General features: G+C 46.2%; 1 protein-coding gene across 1 annotated transcript; it reads left to right on the forward strand.

Annotated features, from left to right (window-relative positions):
• Window positions 1–5,237: 5,237 nt before the first annotated feature.
• Window positions 5,238–14,904, forward strand: ALDOB (aldolase, fructose-bisphosphate B). The gene is made up of 9 exons (XM_068423161.1): window positions 5,238–5,317; window positions 11,216–11,337; window positions 11,618–11,829; window positions 12,353–12,407; window positions 12,572–12,732; window positions 12,941–13,024; window positions 13,491–13,665; window positions 13,815–14,014; window positions 14,404–14,904. Exons 2-9 carry the CDS (start codon window positions 11,226–11,228, stop codon window positions 14,497–14,499), a joined length of 1,095 nt encoding a protein of 364 aa, XP_068279262.1. The 5' UTR covers window positions 5,238–5,317; window positions 11,216–11,225; the 3' UTR covers window positions 14,500–14,904.
• Window positions 14,905–15,788: the final 884 nt, after the last annotated feature.

Raw genomic sequence — 15,788 nt, forward strand, 5'->3', positions numbered from 1 at the left:
TCTTGCCCTGTTAGTAAGCCTCAGGCCAGCTGTGTATTCCTCAGTGCCTGCTTTCTCTTTGAATTCCTGCCATGGTGTCCAGCCTTCCTCCAGCAGTGCAGAAACCACGTCTACAATGGGCTTCAGCAAACCGGTCCACTTCAAACATCTGTTGTAGTTTGTATTTTGCAAATTGTACGCCAATGCTAACATGCAGCACCTCAGTGTGCTTTTTTGTGGGGATTATGTGCTGCTTAGATAAACAGGTAATAAACAGTTAAGTGTCTCCCATTATAGCAGCCAGTTGTTTGCCTGTGTGCTTTTTTAAAAACAGAATATCAACAGAAAGGCACAGAGAGCAGTGTCATTACTGCATTTATCTTCACGTCCTGTTGGAGCTATTTTGCACAGCCCAGAAGTGTTGCCAGTGGCAGCCTGATTTAAAGTTAGAATCATAGAATGGTTTGGGTTGGAAGGGACCTTAAAGAACATCTAGTTCCAACCCCCCTGCCATGGGCAGGGACACCTTCCACTAGGCCAGGTTACTCCAAGCCCCATCCAACCTGGCCTTAAACACATAAAAGTTGTATGCTTGCTCGCTGTCCTCAACTATTGAAATTACTACAAAGATTTGCGTTCTGATAACGCTCTCCCTGATGTACGTGTCTGCAGACACTGCTGTGGAGGCAGAAATACGGGTTATTTCTTCTAGAGGGGTTAAAGGCCAGGTGCTCTGCATCGGGGTGAGGGCTGCAGGTGAATGGGGAAAACAAACCACTTAATAAACAATTCCTCTGATTAGATAGGGATGAACAAGCTGGACTTTGAGACAGTTAAGCAAGACTGCGGAGTACAGAGAACAGGAAACATCCAGCACGGTGTGGGGGTGAGGAGGAGGCAGACTCCGCTCAGCTCCGATTAGACTTTAACCCTCGTGCAGGCAGCACTCCTGGGGCACAGGAAGCCAGGGGTTTTTCATGTGGATGCCTGTCGTACTCAGATGTTCTTCCAACTTCCACTGTTTTTTTTCAGTTCCATTTCAAACCCTTCTACAGGCCTGACCACGTACAAAAGTGTTGGTAAGATTAATAGTACTTCATTTACTGAAGTGCAGAGGGAAGCTTTAACTTCATTTTTCTCTTGGTGACCATGTAATCTCTGAAATTGCTTCACCCATTCCTTTCTTTTTCATTTTTCTTTCTCAGATGTACTACAGTTTCTCTCTCTTCACTTATTATTTGCGTTTAAAATGCTAGTTAATATGAGTAATTAAAGGCAAAATCAGTATCAGAATGATACTGCTAGAAACACACAGAAAAAACACAATCATCAGCCTGAAGAAACACAAGCAGTTCAAAAATGTTCACCCGTTGCCTTTAAACCAGGCTTTCCATTGATTTTAAACTACTTCATCCAGCAACAGTCTTCATAGAATCACACAGAATCAATCAGGTTGGAAGAGCCCTCTGGGCTCATCGAGTCCAACCATTGCCCTGACACCACCATGTCAACTAGACCATGGCACTGAGGGCCATGTCCAGGCTTTTCTTAAAGACATCCAGAGAACTTCAACGCAGAACCGACAGATCCTTTGGCAGCAAGGATGAATGTAACAAGGACAGCAATTAAATTAACTTCTACTATGAATATCCAGGACTTGCACTGTCCTCAAGGAAGCAAAACCACAAATTAAGACCTAAATAATAACCCAAGCCACCTGTAAAGAAGTTTTTAGTGGTCTTTGAAATTTTTAAATGTGTACTTCTGCCATTTTTTTTGTGGTAATTTCAGATGGGAAAGTCAACGTCAACGAAATCTCCAAGCCATTCAAATATAAAATTAATTTTTGCTGTGCCACGTTTGTGAGAGCAAATGCCAGTGTTTTAAATTATCCATCTCTTATAGCTGACCACCATTTTCTGTTTCCATGCTATAAAAGGCACAGCAACGAACATTTAAGCTGTCTTATTACTTATGCATCTTATTTGCAGTGATGTTTCAGAGATTTGAGCTATAAAGATTTTTTGTATTGCAAGACTGTTTATGTCAGCTTCCTCATTAAGAGATAAAAAGGCCATAATCCATGCAGAAAAACTTCAGTCGCTGTAGTTAGATGTGTATTTAAGTAATCAATTCTCACACGCCCCAAACTCTCAAACATCAGTAATCCTTCCTCTATTAAAAGATTTTTCTTTTCACCAAAAGAGTGGATCAGCAATCACTGAAATTGCATGTAAAATTATGTTTAAGAATACAAATAACTGAGAGTACTTGTTCTTTCTCTCGACTGCCCTCCCTTCCCACTCTCCCTGTCCTTATCCTCAGCCTGGGATCTTGGCAGTACTTCCCCCTCCCCATGCCAGAGGCAGAGGGGGATGAGGAACCCTCTGGAGGCAGAGAAGAGCTGGTGCTTCCTCAGGAACTGAACTCCCACAGGAAACCCTGCCTGCATGGACAGCCCTACAAACTGCAGGAGAAGAGAAACCCCACGTACCACTAAGATGGGTGGCAACACAAACAGCAGTAGATGCTAGAAGAGGGCACCTGTTTCACGTTGTTATCTGTACCCCTTAACGTTCATCTGCATGACTTCCGCCTCTCTTTGCCTCCTGTCTTCCTGAAGCCCCCAAACCTGCTTCCTGACCTGCATCCTTATTCCTCTGAACACACCTTCCACCAGGGCTTTGGTGTTCCTCCCAGTCCACGTCCACCAAAGGTGTCCCAGTCTTCCTATATTGTGATGCCTGTATCAAAGTCACGCTGTGGCCCCAAATTCAATCTCTGTTGAAGCAATTTCTGGATGTAGCCACCTCTGCTAGGGGTGCTCACACCAGCAGACATCCTCTTGCTAGCTGCAGCCCCGCGGCTGCATCACGTTACTCTGAAAAAGGCTTAAACAAAAAAAAAAAGAAACCATTGCCAAATTAGTTGGGTCACTGGAAAGCTGAGAGAGTTGGCAATACTATGAGTTCAAACACTTAACTCCATGAAACAGGTTTACAAACTGGATAATATACCGATTTTGCCATAGAATAGTTAATGCAGGCAATGGGTTTATATTTTTATGGGGCAGGTTAGTTGCTTGGTTGAATGCAAGTACACTGCATTCCCCTCACGACGCAAGCTTATTCCTGTTATCGTTTAAGGATACCACTATAACCTAATTTTTAGAGGTGGAAGTATCCCCAAACTATGATTACATAGCCGTGATGATGAAAGTATGTACTCTTTTCCAGTGTCTTTTTAGTATCACTCTACTACTAATTTCTTCACAGCATGGGCAGCGTCATGGTTCTGCATGTTAATAGTACTGACCCTTACAGTGACATTATCTAGCATGATTGCTCATTCCATATTCTTGCTTGAGAAGGCTCCCATTCCTAAATTAAGTGAAAAAGTTAGCCATCATGTCCATTCACATGTTGTTCTCCTCAGAATCCCTGCGAGGACCTGTAATCCTAGTGCTTGAAGTGCGGGATATTGGCTCAGAAGGACTAGAAAGGCACCTACAGAATCAACAGAATCAGAATCACAGAATCAATGAGGTTGGAAGAGCCCTCTGGGATCATCGAGTCCAACCATTGCCCTGACACCACCATGTCAACTAGACCATGGCACTAAGTGCCATGTCCAGGCTTTTCTTAAACCCCTCCAGAGATGGTGACTCCACCACCTCCCTGGGCAGCCCCTTCCAATGTCTAATGACCCTTGCTGAGAAGAAATGCTTCCTAATGTCACCTACCAGCCATTACCCACCTGGAAATACATACATATACTTCTGAAAGAGTTAAGCACGCAAGGTGGGCTGCAGGGGATTATCTAAAGCTGTTTCTAAGTGTCAGACGCTATTTTTTTCAAGAAGACTCCTCTCACCTTTCCTCTAGTAGTCTGTCAGACCATGTCACAGATGACACTGGGAAAGAAACACTTCCCAGTACTTTTCTGCCTGTGACAGCTTCTAACCAAACTGGGAATGACAGGACTCAAACTCTGATTTTCTCTGTGGCCCTGAAGAAGACCATCAGCATGACACCTTCTTGGTCTCAAGAGGGTCTTAGATAATGTATTCCATTGAAAATATTTTTAATCCATACCAGATGCCTCTGTTTGTGGTGGAGAAACTTTAATACACCATGGGGTTCGTCTTCCTGCTAGGATGGGAGAAAGCGAACACTGCAAAGCATCAGATGTCTCACCGTGTCCGTGTAAAGGCTAAAGGTGCCACTACACGCGCCAAACAAATGGACAAACTACGTCATTCTTCAGGCAAACACTGGGTCTTTGTGGTGAAGACATACTAATGTCCAAGGCCGCAGAGCATGTTGTTGCTGGGGGTATGTTTGCCTAACAGTCCCTGTGCTGTACGTCCCTCCGGGAGTACTGACCTGTGGGGCAGGGGGGGAACAAGTCTGTGCACCCGGATTAGGTGAATAGCTGTAGTGTGATTTCATATCAGCTGGAATGCTGATACACTGGTTATAGAAAATCAGCATTTTTCACAGAAAAAAGTTTTGCTAAGGAACTGAGGAGTTTGTACGTCATTGTACCATGGGTAGGTGTCTCAGTGGGGTTTTGGTGGAAAACCAAACCGCTTGTGCACCTCAACGTGGGCATATATCTTCTGACAACCATCATTCTCACACATACACTGCATTAAAGGGAATCAGAACTTGCTGTTTCATTAACCCTGATACTGTAGCATCGCAGTTTGCCTTTCCATATACTAACTGGAAAAGGAAAATATGTTTCTGTGCTAAATTTTCAAGTGAGGAAAATCAGGGTAACACTTAGGAAGCCACTGAAGTGATAGTAACTCATGCCACTTAAGGATCTGCTGCATTGTTTTTGCATTTTATTTTCTACTCTTCATTCTTGCACTGTGTAGTTTCCTAAGTATAAGCTTCCAGAAGATCTAACCCTAAACTGAAAGTTATGCCCAAGATCCCTGTAAACAATTTCCATGGTTCCTCTTGTAGTTCTTTTCAGTCTGTTTTAGACAGAGGAGGAATAATTCGAAATAGCTGGAAAAACATCTCAGTGTCACCACATCACCTTATATATTCGTGGGAGGGGAAAGAGGAGGAACACGGGGAGCGAGACCAGGTCCCATTGGTTGTGTGTGGTTGTGGTCTGACAGCCAATGACCGCCCTCCAGCAATGACATCTCCCCAACCAGCCTGGGGAGGAGGGAGAATGAAGGAGTGGACTTAAAAAAAAAAAAAAACAAAACCCACCTGTCAAGAATTTTATAAAAGTTAGTGATTAGAAGGACTGGGTCTCTTTGCCTGCAACCACCTCACCAGAAGCGTGTCGCAGCAGAGGCACTGCCCACAAACGAGTAAGTACAACCATTTCATTTCTACACTGTAAAGGTGGTGTGCGTATCAGCAGCTGTGACACAACGTGTTTATCTAAAGCGGGCTTGGGGAGTTGGTTTTGGTTTTTGTTCTTATTTTTTTTTTGTTCCAGGAACAGCTTGCAAGAAATAAGCACTCAGCCATTCTGCAGTGATCTTCCAGTGTGACCCATTTGCTGCTAACACTGGCTTTCTCACTTAGCTTAGTCACTCAGAACTCCTGGAGTAAGTGAATCCTTAGTCTAAGGAGACTAGAGCAATAACATACCTGCGTTGCTTTCTGCTGCTTTGTTTTGTACGGGTTTGTTGATCCTTGTGGAGTACATAAATTTATGTTTTGCAAGGAGGAGAGAGAGTGGCTGGAGAATGCAGCTGGTCCTGACAAGCACCAGTGCTGACAGAAGTGTAATTACGTGTGTTTGTTGTGCAGCTTGCTCTGAAGTGTTAGTTCAGTAGAGGTGGTTCAGCAGGAGGACGTCAGGCAGCCTGCAGCGCAGGAAACCAGAAACTGCTCTTGCACTCGGCTGTGAACGGCCAGCTTCAGGAAATTGCTCCACAAACTCAAATCCTCACCGAGTCTGTGATCCTCCACCATTTTCTCAACTACCCCCTGCTCCTGGCACACAAAACTATTTAGCCCACCTGAAACCCTCTCCAGCACTTCCCTCAGCCTCCCCTGCTGGTGTTACAAGATGAATTCTCGTGCAAGCTCACAGCGTTGTTTAACCTTCTCTGAGAAAAGCCCAGCCCTGAGAGAGAAGCAGCTTCACCCTAATGACGACACTTACTTCCAAGAAACCAGTTTCTTGCCACCTCAGCCATCTCTAGCCGTCATGAGTGCTCCAGGAGTGCTCTGCACCAGCTGCAGGGGACAGGTCCCCAAGTACATAGCCTCCTCTCACACTTGCTAGAGAGATGAAATGAGGGTGCCTTTGCTCAGGGCTGGCGTATAGCTCTGAGGCTAATGTGGGAATCAGGACAGGGAACTGCAGGTCTCTCATACTCCCATCCACTTGAGGTAGGTCGCTAGACGGAGCATGAAGATGGGAAAAAATTCTCACCCTCATAAGAGAGAGCAAAAAACAACCAGGCAATTTACCATCGTGTGTGACCCAAAGGATCTATCAAGATGGTGAAATCAGTATGTCAGTCTAACACATCGGCTGCATTTTCTAGGTGATGGAAGTCTGAATATCTTTTTATCCCATACCCTTGACTCACTTTTTAGAACGCAGAAATGCAGCGTTTTGCTATACTGAAACCTTCACTCCCACTGCAAAGACGAAGGGAGAAACACCCCATTCTTCCCTCAGCGCTCCTTCACACATAGAAGGCACCGCTTCCACTTCAGCTCCCTGAAGCAAGTGCTCACACAGAGTCTCAGGGTAACTGAGGCTGAAAGGGACATTAGGAGGCCTGTGGTCCAGCCTCCTGCTCAAAGCAGGGTTAGACACAAGCTCAGACCAGGCTGCTCATGGCTCCACTCGGGTGGGTCATGACAAACTCCAAGGATGGAGACGCCACGGCCTCTCTGTCCACCTGCTCCACTGCTTGGCTGTCCCAATAGCGAAAAAAAATCCTTCACACCCAGTCTGAACCTCCCTGAATCTCCCACTCTCCCATCACACGTCGCTGTGAAGAGCCCAGCTCTGCCTCCTCGATCGCCGCTCTGTGCGGACTGGGGGTTGCTGAGAGGTGCCCTTGAGGCTGAGCTAGACCCAGCCCTGCAGCCCTCTCCTCGCAGAGCAAGTGCTTCAGCCCCAACCTTCTCAGTGGCTGAATCCAGTTTGTCAATGTCTTGTCCTGCCGGACACGGCCCTGTGCCTTCTCCACAGAGCCATTTCCCTGTCCCGCTACCCCCGCTGCCAGGGCTCTGCCTCCCTGGCGATGGCTGGGCGTTTGTCCTGGCTGAACTTCACGGGGCTCCTGTTGGTCCCCTCCTGCCCCGGCCCAGGCTCCTCACGATGGCTGCCCAGCAATCAGGTGTATCAACCCATCCTGCCAGCTTGGTATCGCCTGCAGGCGAGATAAGAACGTGCTCCGTCAGCAGGATGGGGCCAGGCTTGCCCGGTTTGCTCAGTGTCCGTGCAACCAGGCTTACTTAGAAACAGCTTTTCAATGGAGCTCAACAGAGAAGTGAGGCCAATGAACAGATTTATCCATTTTAATGAGAATATAAGGTGCATAACTCATATTATGTGTCTCTCTCTCCTCAGCACACAAGTGTAAATGAGAGGTAAATCCAGTCAGGCTATCACTGTGCCTGCACGTGATGGGCTAAATTTTTGAATACTTTTCATTCTCCCTGTCAGCTGTATTTATCTATTTATATGTGCAACTTGTGCTTCTTCAAACCCGCTCTTTGGAAGCAAAATCTCTTGTGCACGCAGTGCAATGACACGCACATGCGGTCTGTATTGCTAGGTTACAGCAATATGATGTTAAAGGGATGTGTTTACTAGTCACTGAGCAGGAAAAGCTACATGCATGGGACACCAACTGTATTTTGAGAGTTTGATCCTGCACTTTTGGAACCAATTTTATAAAAGAAGGCAATGATCCAAGAGAAAAACTTATACAGATTCTAATCCAATCTTTTCTCATGTGCAAACCAGGACTCGGGTGAGGTTTTCTGTAGAAGATGCCAGTCACTTAAGGTGGTTGGGAAGAAAAGATGCCAATGAAGTGTTAATGTTTCTAAGATGACCTGAAGTGGAATGTACAGTTTGTTCCTTCTGCTGTTTGTCTTGCCTTTGCCCTTTGGTTCTCACTATTAATATTAACAGGATGCAGTGCTTGTGCTGATACCCGTGAAGATATTTCCCCTGCAGTCCTCTGTTACGGTAGCTGAGAGAAACGTGAGACTTCAGCAGTACAATATTTGCTTTTACAACTGTGCTGCCCCCTTTCCTCCTACCCCCACCTCCTGCTGGTCACAGGCTGGGGGATGGACAAAGAACTTTGCTTAAGATGCTGCTGAAGCCTGACAAACACTCAAGGTAGCCATAAAGCTGGGGGGGTTTGTGCATTATGTGCAGTTTTATTCTTTTGTTTTCTCTCCCACTTTTAAAAAAAGTTAGGTAAGCAGTTACCACAAAGAGAATACACTGTATTGACAGAATTTCAAATCAATGTGACATCACTTGAGCTTGTGACACTACGATACTAGCCCGCAGCCTAAAATGGGTAAATAAAAATAAAACTTCCTGAAAAACTTAAAATGATGGGACAACTCCTAGATACTGTTACTGAGATCACAGTTCCTCTGAGCTTTTTCCTGCCCGGAAAGGTTGTCAAATTAAACAAATAAAGCAGAATAATAAGGCAAATATAATTTGTTCTTGGAAGGATGAAATGAGCTGTGCAGCTTTGGCAGCCTGGGTACAACCGTTTTTCCTCAAGACCTGTAAGGTGACATGTCCATCTCTTTAAGGGGGGACATTAATGTTTCTGTGGATGTGCTGGGAGCTTACTCTTCACAAGACAGCTATATCAAGTGTTACTGAAGTGTAAGACTTCTCCACTCCCCTTTAAATGCACAGAGCAGGACCTGACAGCAGAGACACCCCTTCTGAATCCAACGGGGAAGATCCTCAGACATTATGCTCCTCGTGAAAGAACCACAGAAAAATAAAGTCCTAAATCAAGGGTCCTTGAACGTTCTGGACCTTAGAGCTATCATTAGCTTTACAACTGCTCTTTTGCACTCATTTCTTCACCATTTCAGTTAGAAACACTGTGCATTTTATTCATCCTTGTAGCTCAGCAGGGCAGCTGGGAACCACCCACCATCACCTAACAGATCATTTTGGGGAGCCTTTTGGCAAATCTCCACCTAGTCCTTCACACTCAATGAGACACTTTCATGGAAACTGGAACTAATCTGCTGTGTTCCAGTTCATCGTTGTGGAACGACACTGTGCTGTTGCAGTTCCTCTGAGTACTCCCTTGGACCAGCATTAGACACTGAAAACTCTTATTTCCATATTTTGGCAATTTGCTTTGCAGGCTGGTTTTGAGTGATAACTGTCTCTTTTTTATCTTTATGCAAACAGTGGAAACAAGCAAGATACAACAGGCATCACTGCTTATTGCATTGCTGGAGAGAAAGTATACCCATAGTAACCTAACTAGAGTGACTGATGATCTTGTAATTCAGATAGCTGGATTAAAGATTATCTGGATACACCTACTCGTGCTATAGCACACCTCCAAACTGCAGCTCTGAAATCCCATCACTGATTTGGCAATTCCTTAGCTTTGACCTTGGACAAGGTCATATTCTTGCCAGTTCACAATTTTCCAGTCTTTTCCACAGAGACTGTGAACTACTGGAGTGATTCCTCATCGTTTTGCATAGCAATTTATTTAACAGTGCTACAGTTTTGACTGAAGTGCTTACAACAGGAACTATTATTACAGTAGTCATAACAAGCCAGTTTCCTATTTCTAACAGATATATCAGACACAGAAGGCAGGTGAGGGATGAGGAGGGTTACAGGTGAACTTAATCAGCTACGCAGCATCAACCATAGCTCCTCAAGTTCTTTTAGGTGGGCTGAACAGGGTAAGAGCTGGGAGTAATGGAGTTGTGGTCACCACTGTAGAAGGATGCTTCCCAGAGCTCTGGCCACAGCCTGACATACAGAGAGAGGAGTTCAGCAAAGCCTGCTTTTGCAGGACCACAGCAAGGCATTTCAGCGCTGGGAAAAGGAGGGAGCCCTCCCTCATTTGGTGCAGTCTTCATCATGCACTCCCTCAAATCCCCTCTAAACATCACCATTGATAAGTTCCATAGGATGAATTCTAGTCTTAAGACAACTCATGAATAGGTAAAGCAGACCTCTGGACACTGCGTGTGACTGGTCTGTGCTTGAATCTTGCACACCAGAGTACCTTTAACTATAAATCAGAGGCACGGATTTATAGCTGTCACAGTGCTGTGTTGGCACTGTTGCCAGAAAATTTTGGCACCATTTGGCATGGTGCACAGCACTCTTGTCACCCTGTCATGAGTAGTAGCCAGACCCCTGATCCTTTCTCCCCATTATGCTCTTTAGCTATAGCATATGATAAATAGAGGGAAGAGAGTCTTTACGTCTCGGGCTCACAGGCTTACACACATACAGAAGTAACTTGGACTATTCAGATGACCTCAGAAACTGGAATTTAATGCCGCAGAATCAAAACTTTAGTAAGATCAAGCATTTTGTCATATCAAGACAGAGCCTGGATTTCAGGTGCTGGGTATCTGCAGCTGGTGAGCCTCTGCCACAGCTGAAGAGGTAGAAATGGGAGGTGAATCCTTCTAAACACCCAGGTCTTATATAAACAACGCACTACAGTTCTGAAAGCAGCCCTGGGGAGGAGAGAACTACAAATCAAGGCAGGAGGATGGGGATGGAAACACAAGTAGACAAAGCAGCAAATACTGCCAACACAGGCCAGGGAATGGGAGAGGTGTTAGGAAAGGTGTAAAGATAAGCAATGTGATTGGCATTCTTCTGATTTGGATCAAAAAGTTGTAAGTGCTTTGGAATTAAGTTTGCAGAGTCTGTGATTGGCAGTGTTAGCTTGGTGCACGTTTTTGTGACAGACTGACCTTCCTTTGGTCTCTGAGCAAAGGCATGTAGAACGCAGAGTCTTTCCCACGTTGGTTCTGGAAGGATGTGTTTGGATGTAGCTGCTGCATTTCTCTCCTCTGGTTTTGCCACACACCAAGCCAAGAAGAATTTGAACGGATTTCTGGGATTGTGGCCGTGATAACATGGACCTGACAAGCACCGAGAACCCTCCAACAGAAACACCCTCGTGGTGTCTCTGGTTCACAGTTTCTGTGTACAGTCTCCCCCAGCTTCTAACAGTAATCCTCTTCCACAGATAAGTCAACATGACCCACCAATTCCCAGCGCTGTCTCCAGAGCAGAAGAAAGCTCTTTCAGACATTGCTCAGCGGATTGTGGCTTCAGGAAAGGGGATCTTAGCTGCAGATGAATCAGTGGGTGAGTTCTGGGTATCAATCAATTAGCAGTACCCAAGACTTTTTTCTCTTAAATTTGCTTTATTTGTGAAGTCAGTGGAGTAAATTACAAATATTAAAAAACTGCTGACTGAGCAGGAACAACTGAGCCAGGCAGGGCTGCTTCTATAGCAACAAAAGCTGACAAACCATGGGTTGAGAAGGGAAGCTCTGAAATGAAGCCCCAGTTCATCACTACATACTGGGACCAGGAGGCCAGCAAGCCTAACACCTCTCTGTCTGACCTCTGTCCACCTCGCTAGGTACCATGGGGAACAGGCTGCAGAGGATCAATGTGGAGAACACAGAGGAGAATCGCCGGGCTTTTCGGGAGATCCTCTTCTCTTCAGATGCTTCCATCAACCAGAACATTGGGGGAGTGATCCTCTTCCACGAGACTCTCTATCAGAAAGACAGCAGTGGAAAGCCATTTCCAGCTCTCATCAAAGAAAAAGGCATCGTGGTGGGAATAAAGGTGAGTATCTGTACAGGTCTGGCTGGCAGCAGCCCCCAAACCCCGTTTCCAGTGGAAACTGTGTATGGGGCTGCACAGTGTCCTGCCAAATGCTTTTTTTTTTCTTTTTTGTGCTTGGTATTAAAATCACTAGAGGATCTCTGCCACCATTCTCTGCATTGCTTTGGTACAACTAACTAGGGGCACATTGTCATTTGATGCAGGAGCTTTTCATCCACCGACTCCCATCTACTCACCATTCACTGCAATTAAATCCCTCCATGCAGTAACCTAAATCCAGACCTTTCCACATCTGACAGAGCTCTTGAGCCATTCCCTGCAGCCATCTATACACTGCCTCTTCCTCTCACCCCATTCACTCCTTTTCTTCCCCTTTGCTCCAACATGTCCCTTCTTTGCACCCTTACTGTGTTCAGCCCCATACTTTACTCACAGTCAGCCTGCAAAGACAGACTAGCCATGGGTAAGAGGATAAGGATGAGACTGATCTCCATCTCTCTTCCTGTTTTTCTGGTCTCCACAGCTGGATAAAGGCACAGCACCCCTTGCAGGAACAAATGGAGAAACCACCATCCAAGGTAAGGAGAGATCTAAGGACCATAAGCTACGACTGGTGCAGCAAAAGCCACGGGGTGACTCACCTGAGTCAGTCTCAGTCGCAGCCTTGGCTGGTGCCATGGTACTCTTCAGAGCTACGTCCTGAAGAACTGCTCTCAGTGAAGCACTGTCCTGTCATCTGCAGGGCTGGACGGACTGGCTGAGCGCTGCGCCCAGTACAAGAAAGACGGTGCCGACTTTGGCAAGTGGCGTGCAGTGCTGAAGATCACCAGCACCACACCCTCTCAACTCGCCATCCAAGAGAATGCCAACACATTGGCACGCTATGCCAGCATCTGCCAGCAGGTACCTACCCTCCAGCATCCTTTCCTGAGATGCTGTTGCCCCTTCTCGCTGTTCTAGGTAACTTGAAAGGCGGATCTCTGCGAGGGTTTTGGGAAAGATGAGGAAGGTGGGCAGTGCAGCAAGAAGGAAGACCACCAAAGTCAGGGTAGACAACAAGGACGACTTTTCTTCCACACTCCCAAAAACTTCCCTGTTTTTCTTTTCCTAGCATGGCTTGGTGCCCATTGTGGAGCCAGAAATCTTGCCTGATGGAGACCATGATCTCCAGCGCTGTCAGTATGTCACAGAAAAGGTAAGAGACTCCTGCCCCTCTCCTCCCCTTCACAAATCAGTAGCTAATCTTACGCAGAGTTTGTGTTCAGAGATCTCAAAGCCTTTTGACCAAAAAGGTCCTTGATAACTGCATCACAAAAATGAGTTGCTCATGGTCAAATGAGTTAATAGCAAATGCAAGAGTAGAATCCATGCTTCTGGACTTCCACTCAAACTGCCAACATGAGCATTCTCAATCTCAAAAAAACACCTACACCTCCTTCGGTACCTCAGTTGGCAGGGACAAATCCAGTAAATAGGAAGAGTGGTGTCCTGGTCATCTCAAAAGCAGTGCTGTCTCCAGGGCTGCCAACCCCATGATAAATTCCAGGAGAAAGCAAAGTTCAATTTGATCTCACACTCCCAAGGAATAAGCTGTCTTTCCACAGCAGGTTGAGGTGAAGATTTGAGCAGAGGTCTGCATTCAATCCTCCTCCTGTTTTCAGGTTCTGGCTGCTGTCTACAAGGCCTTGAATGATCATCATGTGTACCTGGAAGGGACACTGCTGAAACCCAACATGGTGACGGCTGGGCATTCCTGCCCCAAGAAGTACACCCCTCAGGATGTAGCCGTAGCAACTGTCACTACTCTTCTCCGCACCGTTCCTGCTGCCGTTCCCGGTGATTCCCGATTCGTTCCTGTGTATCCATTCACACTGTCGCTCCTGCTGGCCTTGCTCCTGCCTCTGACACGCTCGTCCCTCAGCGTGGTCAGGGATGGCAGTGGCTGGACCACTCCAGTTCTCAGCCTGGAAACCTCTTTCTTGCAGGAATCTGCTTCCTGTCTGGAGGTCAGAGTGAAGAGGAGGCTTCTGTCAACCTGAACGCCATGAATCAGTCCCCTCTGCCAAAGCCCTGGAAACTGACCTTTTCGTACGGGAGAGCCCTGCAGGCCTCTGCCCTGGCAGCATGGGTGGGCAAAAGCGAGAACAAGAAGGCTGCACAGGAGGCCTTCCGCAAGCGAGCACAGGTACGAGGCTCCCCCCCAGCACAGCGGGGAGCTGCTGGCCATGAAGGGAGACAGGTCCCCTTCCTAAGCCTCCTCTCGTTCCTGCCCCTCCTGGTGCTTCATGCTCACCAGAATCACAGAATCAATCAGGTTGGAAGAGCCCTCTGGGATCACAGAGTCCAACCATTGCCCTGACACCACCATGTCAACTAGACCAGGGCACTAAGTGCCATGTCCAGTCTTTCCTTAAACACCTCCAGAGATGGTGACTCCACCACCTCCCTGGGCAGCCTGTTCCAGGGATGTTACTCTGTGATTTTTGCCTTGCTTGGTTACTCCTGCTGTCTTTCTACAGCTGTCTTTCTTACTCCAAGCTAACTGGTTTTCCCTCCTTTTTGTTTCTTTTTCAGATTAACAGTTTGGCCTGCAGAGGACAGTATGTCGTGTCTGGGAAGACTGACACAGCTGCCATGCAGTCACTTTTCACTGCCAGCTACACCTACTGAAAGTGCAGGAACCTTCCTTCGTCCTGTGCCTCTTCACAAGGTGGAAGATATTCAGAAATGAAAGAAAACCAAAGAAATCTAATTTCCCTTACCCTAAACAAAACTGGGGATAAAATGGAATAGCTTCCTCTCCATCCTTCGCTCCCACAATTTACCAAGGAGTATTCTTGTTTTATCTGCACATTCCAAGGATGAGGAGTTTATTCCATACAGCAAACACCTGCCAATGAATCACAAACGTGCTCTCCCTCTGCTTTAAACTTAGTGAACAGTAGGCAGATTAAGTAGTTCCCTAGCAATTCAATACATACCCTTACCCATTGCCACATTTTGCAGCCAAAATCCTGAATTACAAAACCTGATTGTGCCTTCAATCACGGGAATAAAACAGTAATTGAAAACTAACCTCTATCTCACAATTCTTTACTCTGTACAAACTTTACAGTCTCTTTCACACATCTGAGGAGATCAAAGGGAAATAATTCAACAGCGATACAGCTGGAGAGGCTAATCCTGACGATTGAAGTCTGACAGACACTGAGAAAACTTGAGAGATGTATATGGCGAGCAGTGTGCTGGACTCAGGCCACAGATAACTAACAACTACCCTCAGAAGCTTCTCGTGTCTCTGGCGAATCGTGGTTGGTGTGATGAGGCTGCTGTACACTGAGTTAGGGTTGCACAGGTTGAGTCAGTGCTGTGCAAAGGCTTTTTCCAAAGCGCTTTTACTGTGGCATTTCCCACGGTAATTAACATAAAACATGCAGGGAGGCATCTTGAGTCACAGTTTGACCTTTGGTGTGTTGTTATGTACCTGTTAGAGATGTAAGCTTTGTCAGCCAAAGCACAATTAGACCGTTGTTATGGAAAAAAAATGCATAAGTGGCAGAAATAGCAGATCTAAGGTTATACAAGAATATTTGCCTGGCAACACGCTACACCAATCAACTAGTGACACCTTGGAGCAGCCCAGCAACCAGCAAAGACCAAGCAACCCAGAAGAACCCCCCGCTCACTGCAGGGCCACCTGGGACCAAGGGACCCAGGCACCCACTGCTTCTGCAGCAAGGAGAGGGAAACAGGGAGAATCACTGCCCTGTAACCCCCCGCTCCTGTTCCTTGCATTAGTAACCACTCTTTCACAATAAACAATTGTGAATACAATTGGCAATAAACAGCCAAACTCCTTCACACCGATCCAATCATTGCATAATTAATACATGCATTTCGCCTGTCCTGACCTCAACCATGAATGAAGAGCAAGTGACTTGCCAAAAAACATTCCAGAG

This window comes from Nyctibius grandis, chromosome Z (assembly GCF_013368605.1).
Source record: "Nyctibius grandis isolate bNycGra1 chromosome Z, bNycGra1.pri, whole genome shotgun sequence".
Classification (NCBI taxonomy): domain Eukaryota; kingdom Metazoa; phylum Chordata; class Aves; order Nyctibiiformes; family Nyctibiidae; genus Nyctibius; species Nyctibius grandis.

Excerpts from the sequence above, each read along its gene's own strand:
- ALDOB (XM_068423161.1), top strand. The coding sequence starts at position 11,226 with ATGACCCACCAATTCCCAGCGCTGTCTCCAGAGCAGAAGAAAGCTCTT. Across the intron at positions 11,830-12,352 it reads GCATCGTGGTGGGAATAAAG|CTGGATAAAGGCACAGCACC; the intron begins GTGAGTATCTGT and ends TGGTCTCCACAG. Across the intron at positions 12,733-12,940 it reads ATGCCAGCATCTGCCAGCAG|CATGGCTTGGTGCCCATTGT; the intron begins GTACCTACCCTC and ends TTCTTTTCCTAG.